An 18,476-nucleotide genomic window follows, 5' to 3' on the forward strand; every position below is an offset into this window, starting at 1 on the left:
TACATTTCTTGCTCAGAAGGCTTTAATGGGAATAGACAAGATGATATAAAGCATCTTCACAGTCACTGTTAATCACAAGAAGGAAGGGTATTGACTGTAAAATAGCCTGGGAACAGAAAAAGAAACTGTATTTTTCTCTTTGTACATACTATTTCTGATAAATACTCAAAAGCATCTTCATTACAGCTTGACAGCACAGGTGAGAGTATTTACAGCACATTATCTGACTGTACAGCATAGCAGACTTATTTTTAGAGATAAATTAATAGGGACATTTAAAAGATGACAAAGAGACCCTTTTCAACACTGCCAGAGCTTTGTAGGTCCTGTATCACCAACATTCAGGTGATTCACCATATTTCTCAAACCTCAGTGTTTGTTCTAACGGAGACCCCTGAGTGTGACTTCTTTCGTAAATGGCAAGGCTGGGGTGGGTGGTTACATGGGTAAGGCTGATTGTGTGGGCAAACACCAAGTCACGACACTGAAGAAGCAGCAACAGAATAACAGCTGTCAGGGGATGAAACAATAGCACCATTTATAATTGTACAGTGACAGGAAACAATGAAGGTGGTATCAAGGAGCTCCTTTTAAAAATGTATTTTCATAGATACATAATGAACAAGCTAGTGTGCATACGCTGCTAAAACTACCCCTGCAATTTCTGTCTAAAGAGCTTCATCTGACAGAAGATGTACACTGCTTCCCTCTATCGACCTTTAGTATCAATGCTAAGACAGAAAGCACAGCTCACAGAAGCATTAGTCTTATACAAGTACACAATTGCTGATTCTTTGCTTAATAATGGGAAACAACCCTCTGTAGAGGAAACAGGATGAAGAATATATATATAATATACATACTGGAATATAAAGTCAAATAATTCTGTGCTAGTTTGTGATGAAAACAAGTTATTTGTAGCCTCCTTGGTTATCATACTTGCTTTCCTGATGTAGGAACTCATCTGACCCTCTCCTGGAGGGGCTGAAGTTGATGAGAGAAACAGATACAGAATGGGCTGGAGAGGGAGTATTTTTATTATTGGTCATGTTGTATCAGAGTTTGGATGGCCAATACAGTGGGATATTCTAGGAAGGAACATTACAAGGACAGGAGTGTTAAGTAGTCTCCTGTTGCTACAATCTCAATATTATCATCAATTTAACGACTGCAGTGACAGTTTCCTTTAGGACTCAAAGTTCAGGTAGGTGAACAGTATCTGTCCTCCAGGCACAGCTCAGGGCCAGCTCAATCATAAACAGTGAAGTTCAATAGAAAACACAGTGGACTTTGCAAGAAAAGAATACCCAATTTAGTGATCAAAGAGGTACAAGACAGGAAAAGTAATTGATTCAGTGGTTTATCGGTTCTATTCTAGACCATTATGTTTTCTGATGCTTCTGAACAACTGCTCTTTCTTTTGTTCAGCGTACCTCCTGACGAGCTACAGACAATTCACATTCATGCTGGAATGATTAGGTTGCTACAGGTTGGGACTAGATTGAAGTAGCATTTCAGTTCAGTGTATGCTGTTTCACTCTTACAACAAATGCCAGTCAATATCTCTGGAGGTCCAGAGCAGTTTTGTTGTTGTCTTTGCTTTCTTTCATTTTTTTAAATGACTGACAATACGTGCTTATGCCTCCCTCCCCCACTTGGGTTATTTATTACTGTTCCTGCACACAGCTTCGTTGGGGTTTGGATGAGAGGCATGGCTTGTATCTCACTGCTCAGCAGCTGGAGGTTCTTCGGTCTCCTGCTTCTCTGCCTGTGATTCTGGAGGGATGAGGTACTGTACTTCTTCAGTATTGATTGCCACTTTATCAGGTTGTAGCCAGCGCTTTAGATGCTCTAGCGTGCTGAGGGAAAGCAAAGACAGAGTGAAACATAAGAGAGCAATTTCACAGGAAGGTATGAAAAGATCTGTTAGCCCCACTAACACCAGAAAGGCAGGGAGAGGTTGCAAAAAGTATGTGTACATCCTAGAACTCTAATGCTATGGATACTGTAGATGCACGTAAATACACACTTACTCTCTCACAGCCTATCTCAAAATAGCTGGTCTGACCAGAATAGTTTTACCCCATCTTGTTTAAATACTGACTCAAGTTTATTTTAATTCTAAAATGTGCATCTGTATGCTCATCATCCAGCAAGTGTGATACATGCCATTTAGTCCTTGCACTGGAAAATTAACTTGTCCTTGTTCTTTTACAAGAGCAGAGTTTTACTTGGTAGTGTCCGTGAGATGATTTGTGTGCTTAAAAGTTAAGGCTGGTTTAATTATATTGCTGGATGAGAATCAAGTAATTTGGTACCATTCAGGGGTAACCTCTAACTTCATTCAGTCAAATTCTGGTGAGGACAGTATTTTCATGGATAACATCCTCAGCCTTTAAAAACACAGTGGGAAGAACATCTATGCCTAGAGCAACTCGCTTTTTAAATGTCACATTCAAGTTAACTGGTCAAAGAATCTAAAACCTACACATAAACATGGATTATTTGTCATACTTGAACTCCAAAACTAGCTGAAGTAGATTTTCTTCAAGGGAGAAAGATAATCTTCTTTTCAGTTAGAAGCAATCATGAAAAATGTCAGCTCAGAAAAGAGAAATATGGAGAGCATTATAAGTGATTGGGAGTGTGAGCTTACTAAAGAAAAAGACTCGCATCTTAATTCATACACCATCTGTAAAAGGGCAACGGGTGAGAGAGCAGAAGCATTGTAAGGCAGGTACTGAACTGAGAGCCACTTGGGAAATCTAATCTCAGGGCTGGTACCAACCCTGGAAAGAACTTCAAATTCCACTTGTCTCTGAAGCAGTACTTAACTGGGCCCTGACAAAGATGCAGGGAATGGTCTGGACTTCACTGTTAAAAGTCAAGCCTTAAAAAAAGCAATTTGAGATGTATTAGACATTCCCTCCCTACCCAAAATGTGACAAAGGTAGTTGCCAAATAGATTCCTGTTCTTTCCACTCTAGGTCACCCCAGTCCAAGGGATGCAAAAATCAGTTTGAAAGTTCAACCCACCTGTGTGTTTCCCTCTAGTGTGATACAAGTCTGTTTGGTGGGGAGGGTTGGACCAGATAATGTCCAGAGGTCCCCTTGAACCTCAATCATTCTGTGATTCTGTGAAATGGTCATTATTAAAGTTGTTCAGATGCTTGTGAGTCTTGACAAACTGCAGTGAGACCTTTTCTGTCACAATGCCCCCTCACAAGTCCTGACAAACCCGTATTTTACATTTTAAGAAATAAAGTCTAGTTTATTTGCCAACATAGAAGATTATGCCTTAAGTGGTAATCCATCTCTTTGACCTGCATATTACCTCTCATCAGATTCGTGTCCCTCTATGTAAAATTCAGACTCAAACTTCTCCTGCAGGAACCTGTCCCAGCATTCCTTCTTAGCTTGGGAAAGAGTACGCAGCATGTCCTTGGAGGTCACCTCTTGAGACAAACCTTTTATTCTCATCAGTCTTCTCTCTGAAGAGGCAAAAGGGGAGGGGGTCTTTATTACAATTTTCTCAGGGGAAAGAAAAAAGTGTCTACACTTTGATATTAAAAAGGTTAAATTAACATTGCAAGACTTAATATTTTAAAAAGTAACTTTTTCTTTTATTTGAAGTCTGCATGACAGCATTTCATTTATGTGTGCATTTGTAATTTGGAGTGACATTTCAGAAGGAAATAAGGTGTGTATGCAATCAGTCAACTCTGCCCGTTTTTGTGTTTTAATAACTTTTGCGCTTACTGTTCAATTTCAATGAAACCTTCACACAGAAGGTACAGATCTTGGAGGCATGAAGTCCCCATGCTTTCTATGCAAATTGGCATGGAATATAAATCACACTAATTGCAATGCGAAATGCAAATAATGCTCAAACTGAGACCAGGGATGGTGGAATACAGAGAGTGCAGCAGTATTATCAGTTGGATATCTCAGAACAGAATGTAATGTTTTAAGTTTTTCAGTCACAGGCTAGTGAAAATGTTTTTACCAGACGCAGGGTAATCCAACTACAGTACACAAAGCTGCAAGGAAGCAAATTTCATGGAGTTCCTCCAGTCACAAAATCCCTTTATAATGGATTCCTTCTTAAATTGGGTCAGGAATCAACTTATGCTTGCGCATTTATTTTTTAATTGAAAAGTCTATGATTGTCAGTTGAACTGCACTAGTTCAAGACATGGTGGCCCACTTGTTACTCTTTTTTGAGTTTGTCTTATGTCACAGAATTTGGTTGTCACTGAAAGTGTCTGGCCTGAGCAATTAAGACTTGAAATACCATAACTGGCCAAATGTACCGATAGGCTGATCCTATGATGACTCAATTATTAATCCTGGCCACGTACAAACCCAGTACAAGTTTATACTTCTGTTGACTTAGCTAGAATGCACAAGACAAACTTTGTGCTAGCTTTATGCTTTCATCCTGACTCTGAGAAAACAGATTCAGATCCAGTATGAAGCCTGCTTGTGAAAATTAATCCATTAGCATTTTCTGAGCAAATTGGAACTGTAGCAGCAATTAATAACAGAAGAGCAATTTGTGGCTTGTTGCTATTGCACCTTTGATCAGATACCAAGAGCTCTACTTAGTGTACTGTGAAACAACAGTCTGAAACAGTAACAAAGTCAAAATGGAGGCTCTGGCAGAAATAAAAGCTTAAAAAAAAAAAAAAATAACAACACTTCTGCAACCCTGTCCCCATTCCTCTTGGTCTCTTCCTGCATGCAACCTCCTTTGCAAGCCAATATGACCGTGCGGCTGCACTGCAAACCAGATTACAAACTGACCCAAATAAAAATAACTCCACAGAAAGGAATGTTTTATAGATTATGAAGGAATTAACTAATCACACTGAGGTTAACTGCATGATCTGTCACTTTAAAATACAGATTTTAGCAGGTTTTATTTGGGAAAACGTCAGAGCTTTCTTTCCTTTATCTGCCTCCCTACCTCCCCAGCCAGAAAAGAGGTCACAGAAATCTCACTTTTTTCTTTGCGCTCAGTTGCATCTCCTGAGACTCTGTGAAATAATGAAACAAATGATGGTGACACAGAAACACAAAGGCGCTATAGTGAGTTCAAACCACATTTCCCCTCCCTCAGTCAACTACAGTAGGACTACGTGCTGCCAAAAAAAGAAACAGCAGTATCCCTATTCTATTTATTTTGCAGGAAGAGCATAAATTCTTCGGTTTATACCTGATAGAGGGTTTCTTCCCATGGAATAGCTGAAGAAGCTACAGTTGTGCTTCTCATTGTCACTTGCATTAACTGAGTTGGACAAACTACTGAGTATGTGCAAGACGTTTTTCCAACCAGAGGTGTAAGCACTGTCACCCTGGCCTCATTAACAGTGCCATAGTTATCAGCAGGCATCTAAGCACATAGAGGAACCAACACCTGACCAGACACTCACCGAGGGATGCCAAATATACCTCTGAATCATTCAGGGGAGCCCAGGGCTTGAGGTTTGTTTGGGAAGAGCCTCCAGACATGTTGCTCTGACTTCCCCCGTCGGCGTACACATCTGTGAAGGAGTCTGTGAACGCCTCACTGTCGTCCTGAAGCTCTGGCCGGGGCAGACAGGAGCAGATTTCAGCCCAGAGGTCTTCGCTGGACCTGGTGACGGCGGCATCAACGCTCTCGATCATCCTCATGGCGAAGAACTGAGAGAAGGGGGAGAAAGGGCGCGCGGTGAGCGTGACACGGGACCTCCACACCCGCTGCCCTCTGCTCGAGACACCTCAGAGGGGCCTTTAGGGCACCTTTAGGGGATTTTTCGCAGCACGGGGGTGACCCACTCCGGGGCTATCGGTTACAGCCGCGCCCTGAGGGACCCCTCACAGCAGCAGGCCGCGGGGCCCCGGCTGCCCACCGACCCGGCCCCTGCAGGCCCCGCGCCCCTCCAGCCCCTGTCACGGCTGCCCTCCCCAGCTCGCCAGCCCTCCCCCTCCCCCTCCCCGGGCACAGCGGGGCCGCGCCGCCTCTCGCCCCCAAACCTGGCTCGGCCACCGCCGCTCGGACCGTCAACACGGCAAAATCGCGACGGCTTCAGACCGAGCGAAGATTGACGTGTAGGCTGACCAATCACCGCGCCGCTTTGGGTGGGGAGAGGGCGCCCATTAGTCCATCCCTCAGAGAAGGCGGGAAGATGGGCGGCAAGATGGGAGGGAGAGTGACGCCGCTGCGCAGCCATCTTGGGAAAGGGCGGAAGGTTTGCTGAGCGGCGTAGGCGAGCGGGGCGCGACACCTGGCAACGGGCGGCCGCGGGGACGGGACCGGGACAGGTATGGGGACAGGGACCGGTATAGGGACAGGGACCGAGGCCGGGTATGGGGCCGGGACCGTTAACCGGTGTCCCCAGGACCCGTGGACGACGCCTTGTCGTTGGGTTTTGGAGGGCTGTGCGGGGTAATTTGCAATTTTAAGCGCAAAAAGCCCTAATTATTAAGTTAATTACGTCATGGTTCTTGCCTTTAAGCACAAAAAGCCGGTAATTATGGCACGGCGCTTACCGATAACCAAGGTGTCCATGCACCAGTGCTGGTGGTGCCCTGTGTAGTGCGCTCTGCCACCTTCGAGCAGCGCCCAGTATCGATTATTTCGTTTTTAACCCAAAAAAGGCTCGGGGTTGGGCGTGCCCATCGGCGATCCCGTCCCCTTTCCCCTGGCAGGTGTCCGTGGGATGAGCCTCCTGCTGCCCTGCGCCACGCTGACACTCATGGGACTGCTCCTCGCCAGGACGATGGCCTGGACTTCCAGCGGAAAGACGCACCCCGAGCTGGTCAACAACCTCTACAGTGAGTAACGAGGCCGTACCCAGGCCCCTGGCTGCTTCGAGCTGTCCCTCGGAGCCTCCGGTGCTTCAGGGTTAAGGTTTTTGGTGTCCTGCAGCGACCCAATGCAACGCCGGTTGTCCCGAAACGGTAGAGTAGATGGCCGAAATTTCCCAGCGTCGCAATCTGAAGTCGTCCTAGTTATAATTGGAAATGAGAGGTTGTGCCAGAAGTAGCCTGAAAGGCTATCTATCCCCACAGCCTGCCTGCCATTCCTCTCACAGGGTAAACGCGTGACACCTTTTAAAACACTGCATGGAGCAGCATTGCTCAGAGCCAGCAGATGCTCAGCTTTTTGGCAAGGTTTCACCTCCAGGGGTGTGCCCTGGGGTTGGAGTCACGCGTGGTGGTGCTGCCCTGCGCCGGGCAGCATCTGGAACACAAGTAAAAATAGCTTTGAATTTCCTCAGCTGCTAAAGCCATGCTGATTTTCCCTGCGGTGCAAAGGAATGGTGAATGTTTCTATAGTCATTAAATCTGAACCAGAGTCTCCACCTTCAGGAGTGAAAGTGTGACTTGTTTACTATATTTAACACTCCCAGGCATGCTGTAGTTATAACTAACAGTCCTCTGAGAAAGACTGGGCTGACGGTGTGACCATATTGTGATTTCATCCAGTGCAGCAAAACCTGAAAAAGATGTACGAAATTTCATCTGCAGGGTTTTCTCTGTGTTTTTTGTTTGTTTGTTTGTTTGTTTTTTGTCAATTCTCAAATAGCTTAGTAAGGATTCTTCTTCCAGTTCTGCTGCTAACTCCCAGAGCTGTATTGCCTCCTTCCAAATACCTTCTTGCTTCCACACTGAGGAAGCTGTCTGTCTCTTTTCCTCCATCTCCCAGAAAAAGGAATAATTAAATCCCAGCGGGTCTTCGATGTGTTACTGGCTACTGACAGAGGACACTACATCAAATATTTCCCATACATGGATTCTCCTCAATCTATTGGTGAGTAACTCAAAGTATCACCGTTTTTACGGTGTTCATTTTGAGTATGCTAGCCACAGTGACAGAGGGGCATGAGGTGGCATAGCAGGTCGGAGTTCTTAATGCTAGAAGTGCTCTCACCAAAGCAGTAGCAGAGTTTATAGACAGGCCAGGTAGAGCAATCCTCATCCATATTTCAGCTTGTGGGATCCAGAGGAAATAGAACAATAGAACAATATATATTTTCCACAGTCAGAACTTGCATTGATCGTTCTGAGTTCAGCTTGTGGAAGGGAAACAAACACAGCCTGTGATAGCTGCACAGCATTTTGATGAATGAGCTGGGGGGTGGAGATTAGAGCAGTTGGGAACTGAAGTACTAAGGCTACCTTGGTCGTCTTATTAATCCTTCAGGAGTTGACTATAAGTCAGTTGAATGCTTTAGTGGGGCAAAAGAAGAGTCTTTTTGTATTTTAGGGAATGGGGAGGGAGATTAAAGAACTGTTCACAGTGAAGATTTTGATAATTAATTGGATCTTATCACCATCATTTCTTTATCATGTAACTCTTGTCACTGGCTTCCTTTTAGGATACAAGGCTACAATCAGTGCACCACATATGGTGAGATATTCTTAATTATTTTTAACAGCCATGCAATAAATTGCTCATGTCCCCCATCCCTTGCCTTTTTAAATTTTACTTAAATACTAAAGTAGGAAGGTGAAACAGATCCTGCAGACACGATTATCGTGCTTGCTTCTTTAGATGCCGAAAATTTTTTTTTTTTTTTTTTTTTTTTAAGTTCATTTAAAAGCATGCTCAGGTAGAAATTCTGTGTAACTGGAATTATTACCATGTAACTGGAATTATATGGAACCATTAATATTGTCATAAAAATAATCATTTTTGCACGATATTTTTCTTCCTGCTCCTTTGCATATTGACTGAACCTCTTTGTAACTGCTGTTCTGCAAAGAGACATTCCAGATCTGACACGACTTGCTCTGAACATGTCAGACAAAACGCCCAGTGTGCTGTGTTTAAATCAGAGCACAAAGTGCTTGGAACAAGAAAAAGTTGCAGGAGGAGGAAAGTAAAATGGGATGTTTCACACTCTCTTGTATTTGTACCCGCACAGCATGCCCATGCACTGGAGTTGTTGAAGGATCAGCTTGTGGAAGGTGCAAAAGCACTGGACGTCGGATCTGGGAGCGGGTACCTTACAGCTTGCTTTGCCAGGATGGTAAGCTCACGGGATAGCTAACCTAACTGGAACTGCTCAGCCTTAAAACCAAAGTGGCACAGTATGTGCACCTCCTTGTCCAGACACTCTGCTCTTAAGTTTCTTCCTAGAAATTCTCCAGCCCCCACATACCTTGTTCTATAAAATGCACCTCTGTACCTACAGGATGTACAGAGTCTTTCTGCATCTCTGTGCATGCAGGAGGTAGATAGATGTTTGTCTGCTCTTTCCTTTGTAGATGGGCCCAACAGGGAAAGCCGTGGGTGTAGAACACATTAGAGAGCTGGTGAATGAATCCATCAGAAACGTCCAAGAAGACGATCCGACTTTGCTCAGCTCTGGCCGTGTAAAACTTGTGGGTGAGCTCTCTGGGACCCTGATGCTTGACCCCTCCTGTGAGCACTCATTAGCTCTGGCTGTCTGCAAAGCTCTGCTTCTCAAAACAGTGGCTCCAAGCTGTGCTTATGCTTTCCATGCTGTTGCTAGAAATCGCTGGCTAAGTGCAGTTTAACACTGACTTGAACGCTACTGTGTGCGTAAGCAGCTTTTAATGCTGCAGGCAGTCGAGCACACACCTCACATCTGAATGTGTAGTCCCTACACATTCAGTAAGAGGTGTTCTTCAGAGGAGAGGGATTGTACCACATCTGAGTTTTAGTTTATTTGAATGAGTTTACACATGCTTTTTTTTATTTTGCTTTTTTTCCTTTTTTGTTGTTGTTAGCTTGTATCAGCTCATTCTGTATCCAGAACCTCAAGACTGCACAAAGCTACTGTATTACATAAAGGCCCTCCTGCCTTTGGTTGTTCCATTTTCCAGCATGGTTCAATTCCAGAAATATCTCCCCATTCTTAAAATGTAAACAAATGCTACATTTCTAGCAGACAGGTCAGTGCTCTGATGTGGGAATTCACGTTGCTATCACAGTCTTGCTACAAAGTTTTCCTCCTTGAAATTTCAATTGAAAGAATATATGGAGAATTATTTTTGCATGGAACTGTTGTCTGAACAAGTCTTTTCTGCTTGCTTTTCCCTCCTGCAGTTGGAGATGGCAGGCAGGGATACCCCGAGGAGGCTCCTTACGATGCCATTCATGTTGGGGCAGCAGCACCGACAGTACCAAAGGAGGTAAGAGTGGTTGTGCGGGATGTCAGTTGCTGTTGGCTGCCTTCAGCAGTAGCTGTGATTAAAACTGTAATAATTAGGGAATTAATAATTAGGGAACCATGGGAACCTCCCCCTTTTTTTTTCTGTTTGTATGGAGCTGGCAAGCTTGTGTTTTTCAAGATGTTGTGACCTTCACAGCTTGGCTGGCTTCTGTTGTCTCTTTTTGGCTCTGCTGATTCCAATCTCTCCGATTGCCAGCTGCTGAATGAACTGAAGCCAGGAGGTCGGCTCATACTGCCCGTGGGTCCCGAGGGTGCGAACCAAGTCCTGATGCAATACGACAAAACCAGCGACGGGGAGATCATCGAAACCCAGCTGATGGGCGTGATCTACGTTCCTCTGACGGATAAGGAAAAGCAGTGGCCTCGGTAAACACTCGCAGCGTTTCTCCTCTCCACCCCGTGGGCTTGCTCTCCTCGAGTGCTGGCTTTGCTGACAGATCCCTGGATTCCTAGCAGCTGCTGTTCGTAAAGGACAGAAGGAAGAGGCTAACTAATAGGCACATCAGGGCAGTAGGATGCGTTTGCTATTAGCTAGGGATCGCAGACTGAGGACTCGAGCCTTTTTTGTGTTGTTTTTTTGGAGCCTCTGCGCATTCATAAACACGGCAGCTGTGTCAATTCACCGAGCCGAAGGCAAACGCGTGACAGTAACCGCTGCTTTTTCTTTGCCTCAGGGACGAATTCTGAGAGCGGGATGGATATCTCTAAGCTCACCTCAGAAAGCTCACGGACAGACGGGACTCGGCCGGCCTGCATGGCTTTGCTTTTGGAGCGGGAGCTCCGGCAGCAGCTGTGCTGGCAAAGGCGAGCGCTGCTTCAGCAGAGTGAGGGACGGAGAAGAGACTGAGCCGGGTCTGGCCGCGGTGCTTTGATCCGGACGAGCCCAGCCCCGGGTGACCCCTGCAGAGAGCCGCAGGGGCAGGAGGGCTCGCAGCTCCCCGCAGCCACCCCCTAACAGCGCCCCTCTAACGCTTGGAGACAAAACAAGGCGCCCTTCCCGGCGCAGAGCCCCGAGCTCATGTACGCGAGCGCGGTCTCTTCTTTCCTGCGTCAGCAACCCCGAGGTTTTGGGGTAAAAACGCCGGGATTTGAGGGGGGGGGGGGGGTGAAAACCTGGGGGGCGAGGCCTGGATGAAGGGGGCGTGGCCTTATGGGGCGGGGGCGTGGTTACGGGTGATGGTGTGAATGGGGAGGGGCGTGGCCTGCAGATGGAGGCGTGGCTAAGGGGGAAAGGGGTGTGGTTAAGGGCTGAGGGGGCGTGGCCCGCGCCGGCGGCCGCCTTCAGCGATTGGCTGCGCGGCGCGGCGTCACTCGGCGCGCCGGCGCGCTGTGTGCGGCGTGGCTGCGGGTGGCGGCGCGGGGCTGGGGCCGGGGCTGGGGCTGGGGGCAGCGGCCGCTTCTCCTCCCCCGGCGGGGCATGGCGGAGCCGGGACCGGAGAGCGGCGCTTTGGGGGAGGAGGAGGCGGCAGCCCCGGCCCCGAAGAAGCGCCGCCTGGCCGCCGGGGAGCGCTACGTGCCGCCGCCGCGGAAGCTGAAGGCGGGGGTGAGCTTCAGCGCGGAGCACTTCGCCGAGACCTCGTACTACTTCGAGGGGGGGCTGCGCAAGGTGCGGCCCTACTACTACGACTTCCGCACCTACTGCAAGGGGCGCTGGGTCGGCCGCAGCCTCCTGCACGTCTTCAGCACCGAGTTCCGAGCCCAGCCCCTCGCCTTCTACCGCGCCGCCGCCCGTGCTGGCCGCCTGCGCCTCAACGAGGAGCCCGTGCGGGACCTGGACGTCGTGCTCAAGGTGGGTGCTAATCCCTCCTCCTTCCCATCGCCACCTAATCCCTTCTTCCCTCCCTTCATCTTTCCCAAGCTCCCCAGGTGCCTGGCCTGGTGGTGTGCCTGTGCAGAATGCACCCTAATCGCTTGCTTTTCTGGCAGAATAATGATTTTCTCCGAAACACGGTGCATCGCCACGAGCCGCCGGTCACTGCCCAGCCGATCCAAATCCTGGCGGAGGACGATGAGGTGGTGGTCGTGGACAAACCGTCCTCCTTGCCGGTGCATCCCTGCGGCAGGTTTCGGCACAACACCGTCATCTTCATCCTCGGCAAAGAGCACAACCTTAAGGAGCTGCATACGATTCATCGACTCGATCGCATGACCTCAGGAGTGCTTATGTTTGCCAAGACAGTGGAGGTGTCCAAGAGGATTGACGAGCAGGTTCGGGAGAGGCAGGTGAGAGCTAAGGGCTGCAGTACTTTGGGGAGATTCTTGTGTGGTATTTTCTTGGAACACGCTAAGGCAAAAAGTCTGTCAAACTTCTGGCCTAAACGAACCGAATTCCGAGGACAGCTCGTGGTCTTCTTCGTGTCCTAGTTGGTGTAAAGTGTGGAAGGCATCGAGAGAGAAAGATGGAGCAAAACCGTAAGCAATTTTGGTAGTATCATATTGAAAAGGGTTTCCAGCCCTGTGGGATTGTGCAAACTGGCTGGTATTGAGCGTGCAGTCATGGAAAGGTTTGGGTTGGAAGGGACCTCTAAAGATCATCTAGTCCATCAGTTAGAGAGCAGTTTTATTTATCAGCAGAAGCATGTCAGTCATCTAATACTTATTCCATTTTAAGTTTTAGAAGTTTTGTTTTTTTTTCCACTGGTTTTCAGTCCAAACAGAGCTATAGCTGTAGGGTGCTAGCTTTCAGGACTTGCTTCAAGGCAATGAGTGTCACAGCAAAAAGCACTGAGAGGTAACTCCTGAACTTAATATGGGGAAGACAGTTCAGGCCCATATGTTCTTGAATTCCCAACTGGTTGGAAGCTAGAATGTGAGAAATTTGATTTAAAAGCTGCTTTTTTTTTTCTCTTCTAGTTCAGTTGTAAAAAAAACCTTTAAGAGTAGATTACCTAAAATGAAAAATATGTATTTCATTGATGAGATTGAGAGAGGAGTAACTAGGGTGAGACTGAATCATAATCAGACCCGAGACAGTTCTCTCTTCTGAGAGTTGTTCTTTCTCCCCATAGCTGGAAAAAGAGTACGTGTGTCGTGTGGTGGGGGAGTTCCCAGAACACGAAGTGGTCTGCGAGGAGCCCATACTGGTTGTTTCATACAAGGTGGGGGTGTGCCGTGTGGACCCCAAAGGGAAACCCTGCAAAACCATCTTCCAGAGGCTCAGTTACAACGGCAAGACCAGTGTCGTCAAGTGTCTTCCGCGTACTGGCCGCACACACCAGATCCGGGTCCACTTGCAGTACCTGGGACATCCCATTGTCAACGACCCCATCTACAACATGGAAGCCTGGGGCCCTGAAAAGGGCAAAGGTGGCAAGATTGGTAAAACAGATGAAGAACTCCTTAAGGCGCTCGTGGAGGAGCATCGTTCCAAACAGAGCCTGGATGTCTTGGGGATTTCAGAAGAGGACTTGAACACCAATGCAGAAAATCAAGACTCTGGTAATTCAAGCGAGTGCACAGAATCTGTGCAGGCTGATCCTACAAATGAGAACTCCTGCCCTGCTGAGGGCACAAAAGATCCTGAGAGAAATGAAACACCAGCTTGTACACTGGACCCTGATACCAATCTGGAAACACTTGAAAAAACTACAGAACTAGGTTCATGCGAGAACAAGACTGGGCAAACAGGAGAAAATTGTTCAGAAGAGAAGGACCCTTTATGCGTGGAGTGTAAAATTTCAAGGCGGGACCCATCTCCCAAGGAGCTGGTGATGTACCTACACGCCTTGCGCTATAAGGGAGCAGAGTTTGACTATTGCTCCAAGATGCCTGAATGGGCCATGGAGGACTGGGAGGAATGACAGAGGGCATGACATCTAAGGGCATTGTTCTAGTGTGGCCGGAGAAGTGTCTTGTAAAGACCTAAGGTTTCAGGGTGCTTGAGGTGAAGAAACTGCTCATGACTTGAAATGGGGTGGGAAACCCCCATATTTGTTGGGGCTGGCAAATTAATTGCTGTGGTTGCTGACAGGCACTATAAAAGGTGGGCAGGAACATGGGGGTTCAGTGCTAGAATTATATTGCCATTTAGTGAACACCTGGTCAACAAACACCTCAATGTGTTACGGGTCTGCTGTCAATTACCTACAGAGAAAATTTAGTGCATATGCTTAAATTAAGCAACTCGTTTTTCTTTTGGCCTGCTGTATAATGTTCTTGTACTGTACGGTGAGAGCTGTTGGAAAGTTGTTCAACATACTGGATGTCACATCATACAGGAAAACTATTTGTACTTTGATTTTATTGTCAGACTGATTTTAAAAACCAAAATGTTAACGCTGAGAATACCATAAGGTAAAACCAGAGCACTGTGAAGCTGATTTCTTTACTGTTTGTCAGCAAGGTGGACTTGCTTTGAAATTGCTCTTTTAGAATTCCTTCGCATAATTACTTGATTTGAGATCAGTAACTCTAGGAATGGATCTGTGCGTTGGGCCTGTTTCTAGAGGTACTAGTCCCAAGGTTTTATCCTTATGAGATTTATGAGGAGACTTGATTTAGCAGAGTGTCTCGTTATCTGCCCTGTGACAAATCTGCTTTCTAAAAAAAACACGTAATCTTCTCTGAGAACCTGTTGATTTCTAATCTTTATGCCTCAAATGAAAACATCTCCATACTTGAACAAAAATGCAAGGTAGAGACCAGTCTACCACCTTTCACTTCGTTTTTACCTTACCATGGTCAAGTTGTTTCTGAATGGTATTTGTTTTTAACATTGCTTCATGTGTGCTTCAAGGTGACAATTGGCCTTAAAGAAAAAAAAGAATATAAGCAAACGAGAAGCTTTTCTTAATGCATTTTATAGTAATGTTTTCAGGATGATAAATATCACTATAGTTCTTATTTTCATCGATGTTTATATAGCCTCTAAGAGGTTTATTACAATCATTGTATTAGGTTCTTTTTTTGTCTGTCTTACACAACCTCAGTGGTAATGACCAGCTGCACACAATCAAAACCTTTCCTGGGAAGAGCCGTGTTATTTCAGGATCCTCTGCACCCACCTACATAGGATGCATGCATAGGGTTCAACACTTCTAAAATGTTATAGAAACCTTTTTTTAAGGTGAGGAAGGGAATCCAGGAGACCTGATACTGTTCAGTAAGCATGGCACCAGCCTTGCTGGAGCGTGGTCCAGTACTGGATGTTTTTTCCTTGTCATGCTGAGCTTTACATTCTCTCAACCCACCAAGATGCACAGGTTATGGGAGAAACCCCTGCTTCATGAGGTATTCTTGAGTGGGGTGCTGGGGACAACATGTGCTCCACAACTAAGGTTTGCCAAGCCAACAGGAACAACCACCCCCCTCCTTGGCAAGGCTCCTAAAATCACTTGTTGATACCCACAGGTGTGATCAGGATCCAATAGCCTAAAGTAGCCAAATGATTTTTTCTTTCCTCTCCTGTACATCTAGCTGTTGTTTCTGTAAGAGTTCATTCAGACTTGAGCTTTGCTCTTCCACATCCTGCTAAGGGTCTCTCGTGATTCTAATGTAACCACACGTTTTTATATTTTTTTTTCCTGCCATCATGTAATAAGGCCTGGTCTAGTATTTAGCTGCAGGCAGCTTGTTAAACAAAGGAGGTAAAATCTCCCCTGTGTCATCTATTTTTTTCATACACTGAAATATATATATTTTATCTAATTATGTAAATGAAAATCTGGTGCCTTCAAAGTAAGAATATATGCTACTGTTTCTAGCTTTAGACAGGGGAAAAATGGTGGATTTAGGGGCAGCTGAGCTTTAACTGAGACTGACATGACCCAGGTTATATTGTCTTTGTTTGTTTGCTTGTTTGTTTTTTCCTCTGCAAGAAAAAAGCACGTGAAAGAAATTTTACTGATTTGTGCCAATAGATGGAGACCAAATGGCCAAATGCGGAACTGCTGCTCACTGCTGTGTTTCGCTTTTTCTGGCTATCCCTTATGGCTGTAAGTTAATATATTTTAGTTATCAAACCTTACTGGTCAAGAAATGCCATGACTTGTCTTTTCAAGACACTTTGGGCAATGACCCTTCAAGGCTGGTTTCTCAAGGAGCTTACCAGCGATGGCATCAAGTTTTGTTTTGAGTCCGAGGTGGTGGTTTCACACTGTGCAGCCGCTGGGTGTCTGCTGCTGATACCTGCTAAAAACATGCACAAGATAAAACATCTGCTGGATTGCTACAGAGAAAAGTGTTTCTGCTAGCGATGGCATGTGATAAATCCCCACCTAAGCCTGAGAATTAGCCCAAATGTGACCAGGGAGCTCATCTTCCACTTTTTCCAGCTGTGTTTTAACCAGTCCATTACAGGTGCCACTTGTGTGTATAAAGAGCTACCGTATGGCCATGCTCTGCATAGGATCTGGTATAATCTGATTTCCACCAGGATTTAAGCATAGTTCAATCTGGGCAGCATAGCCTGGAGGGCTCTGGGAGCTGTTCCAGTAAATTACATGTGAGAGGCCCCTTCTGCTCCTGCTAATTGCAGTAATTATGGCTTCAACATGCAGCGAAGTCTTGGGGGAGCATTTTGTTTCATCAGCTTCTCATTCCAGATTTTTAAAAGTTAACTCTTCACACAGAGCAGCTCTTAGTAATCTGTTACACTTCTAAAATCTTGGTAACTACAAGAAAAGCCCACTATAAGTCAGCGAACGTGGATGTGGTTTCAGTGAGGCACTGTGATCAACCTGGCCGGAGCATCCTCAGCCCCTGATTTTGCAAAAATTTATTTACCTGAAGCTCCCACCAGGGATTTGGCAAACCTGAAGGAGACAATTTGGGTCAAAAGAAGCAGTTTGGTGGTGTTTGGGTACAGAGGTTGCAGGGCCCTGGGGGACGTGGCTGCCTCCTCTCAGGCCTCCTTGGGCAGCCCCAGGCGGCGGGAGGGAGGCACGGAGCGGCGATATGCGCCTTGGCAGCCCTCGAGGCTCTAAAAATAGAATTTAAATAAGGAAAAAGAAACGGGAGCGGTAGGAGGAAAAAAAAATGAAAAGCAATTGTCCGACGAGGATGGGATTCGAACCCACGCGTGCAGAGCACAATGGATTAGCAGTCCATCGCCTTAACCACTCGGCCACCTCGTCACGAGAGCCCTGGTTCCCGCACAGCCCATAAGAATCCGCAGCACCTGCTCCCGGCCTCGCCTCCCGCCCACCGCCCGCTCTGCGAGATGGCGCCCGCCTGCCTCTTTTTGGTCTCAAGAACACAGGGCGACGCGATCGCACAGAGACCGAGCCATCCTATTCCGAGCACCCTCTACTGCTTCGCACTCATTTCTCTGGCTGCGGCGCGGTGCCGGTGAGGAATAACCCCGAAAAGACAGACAACGGGCTGGCGTAAGGGAGGCCGCCATATTGTACGGAACGCCAGGGGCTGCCATGTCGTACGGAGCGCTGGGGGGGCGCCATGTTGTACGTCCTGCCGTCGGGCGGGCGGTTTGGCGCGCGGCGGTTGGGTTTGAACGGCGAGGCGGCGGCGCCGTGAGGGCAGTGAGTGAGGGGCCGGGGGGGCGGCGGGGCTGAGGTGGCTTCGGAGCCCTGGGGGGGGATTTGGGGGATCTGGGAGCAGTGCAGGGGGCTGTAGGGAACGTAATTCTGTTAACTCATAGCCAATTTGTAATTTTTTTTATATTTAAAAGTTTCGATAAGCGCGGCAAGCGACCAGCGAAGCGTTCCTGTGGGCGTCGCCAACTTGGGGGCAAACCCTTCATCGTTGTTCAAATGATTTATTTCCTTTATTTTTCCTACAATTATGCTTTTCAAAACTGGCTTGCTGCATTCCGAGTTTCTCTGGGGTCTCCTGCCGTTAATATTAATGTTGTTAATAGATCTCGCAGCTACCTTCAGCCCTGTCGCGAGGCGCGGTTGTCCCTCCCTGCAGATCGCAGCCAAGGCAGTCGGTGGCCGTGAATTTGGAGGAAAATTGCAAAAAGGCGCACACGAAACAGTTTTACACAAAGCAGTTTCACCTAAAATGGAAGACGCTTTTATACCTCAAGTCTTTAAAAGCTCCCTCCGCGTACTGTGGTGTAGCGAACAAAGAAACCCCATCCCGTTGCTGACTTTCACAGTACCCGGATGCATTACAGCAAAAATACCAAATGTTTTAATTACATCATGATCTCGTTATTTAAGTCATTAGATTTCCCTATTTGTGTTATTTGTGAAACATGACAGTTACCAGGTGGAAGCTGTTCAATAGATGCTGCTCTTCCACAGGCCTACCGTAGCCTTATTTTTGCTTATGTAATATTCCATCTCAATGAACTAAAATGTTTTATATTTAGAAACAAAACGT

At 46.7% G+C, this 18,476-nt stretch overlaps 4 protein-coding genes across 10 annotated transcripts in view; 3 read left to right on the forward strand and 1 right to left on the reverse strand.

Moving 5' to 3' along the window:
- Positions 1–513: 513 nt before the first annotated feature.
- CCDC32 (coiled-coil domain containing 32) lies at positions 514–6,089 on the reverse strand. Its single transcript, XM_084522726.1, has 4 exons — positions 6,019–6,089; positions 5,436–5,685; positions 3,335–3,491; positions 514–1,859 (listed from the first exon to the last, which is right to left on the reverse strand). The coding sequence occupies exons 2-4, from the start codon at positions 5,674–5,676 to the stop codon at positions 1,724–1,726; spliced, it is 534 nt and encodes a 177-aa protein (XP_084378852.1). The 5' UTR covers positions 5,677–5,685; positions 6,019–6,089; the 3' UTR covers positions 514–1,723.
- On the forward strand, positions 5,470–11,218 carry LOC311438393 (protein-L-isoaspartate(D-aspartate) O-methyltransferase-like). 4 transcript variants are annotated; one of them, XM_084522723.1, is made up of 9 exons: positions 5,470–5,713; positions 6,694–6,819; positions 7,694–7,798; positions 8,367–8,398; positions 8,916–9,020; positions 9,259–9,379; positions 10,064–10,149; positions 10,387–10,556; positions 10,865–11,218. In XM_084522723.1, the coding sequence occupies exons 2-9, from the start codon at positions 6,705–6,707 to the stop codon at positions 10,875–10,877; spliced, it is 747 nt and encodes a 248-aa protein (XP_084378849.1). In that variant the 5' UTR covers positions 5,470–5,713; positions 6,694–6,704; the 3' UTR covers positions 10,878–11,218. The 4 variants fall into 4 exon arrangements, with proteins under 4 accessions (XP_084378849.1, XP_084378851.1, XP_084378848.1 ...); XM_084522722.1 differs by lacking the exon at positions 5,470–5,713 and adding an exon at positions 6,149–6,306; XM_084522725.1 differs by lacking the exon at positions 10,865–11,218 and having other exon boundaries at positions 10,387–10,808.
- A 265-nt stretch (positions 11,219–11,483) lies between these two features.
- On the forward strand, positions 11,484–14,492 carry RPUSD2 (RNA pseudouridine synthase domain containing 2). The gene is made up of 3 exons (XM_084522731.1): positions 11,484–11,979; positions 12,117–12,413; positions 13,199–14,492. Exons 1-3 carry the CDS (start codon positions 11,608–11,610, stop codon positions 13,988–13,990), a joined length of 1,461 nt encoding a protein of 486 aa, XP_084378857.1. The 5' UTR covers positions 11,484–11,607; the 3' UTR covers positions 13,991–14,492.
- A 1,434-nt stretch (positions 14,493–15,926) lies between these two features.
- KNL1 (kinetochore scaffold 1) overlaps positions 15,927–18,476 on the forward strand; it is a 32,357-nt gene continuing 29,807 nt past the window's right edge. The window contains exon 1 of one of the 4 annotated variants that reach the window (XM_084522727.1): positions 15,927–17,668. The gene's annotated coding sequence lies outside the window, so the exon portion shown is untranslated. The remainder of the gene's footprint in view (positions 17,669–18,476) is intronic. The other 3 variants (XM_084522728.1, XM_084522730.1, XM_084522729.1) reach the window with 3 other exon arrangements.

The sequence above is a fragment of the Aythya ferina genome, assembly GCF_964211825.1.
Source record: "Aythya ferina genome assembly, chromosome: 5".
In the NCBI taxonomy this organism is placed as follows: domain Eukaryota; kingdom Metazoa; phylum Chordata; class Aves; order Anseriformes; family Anatidae; genus Aythya; species Aythya ferina.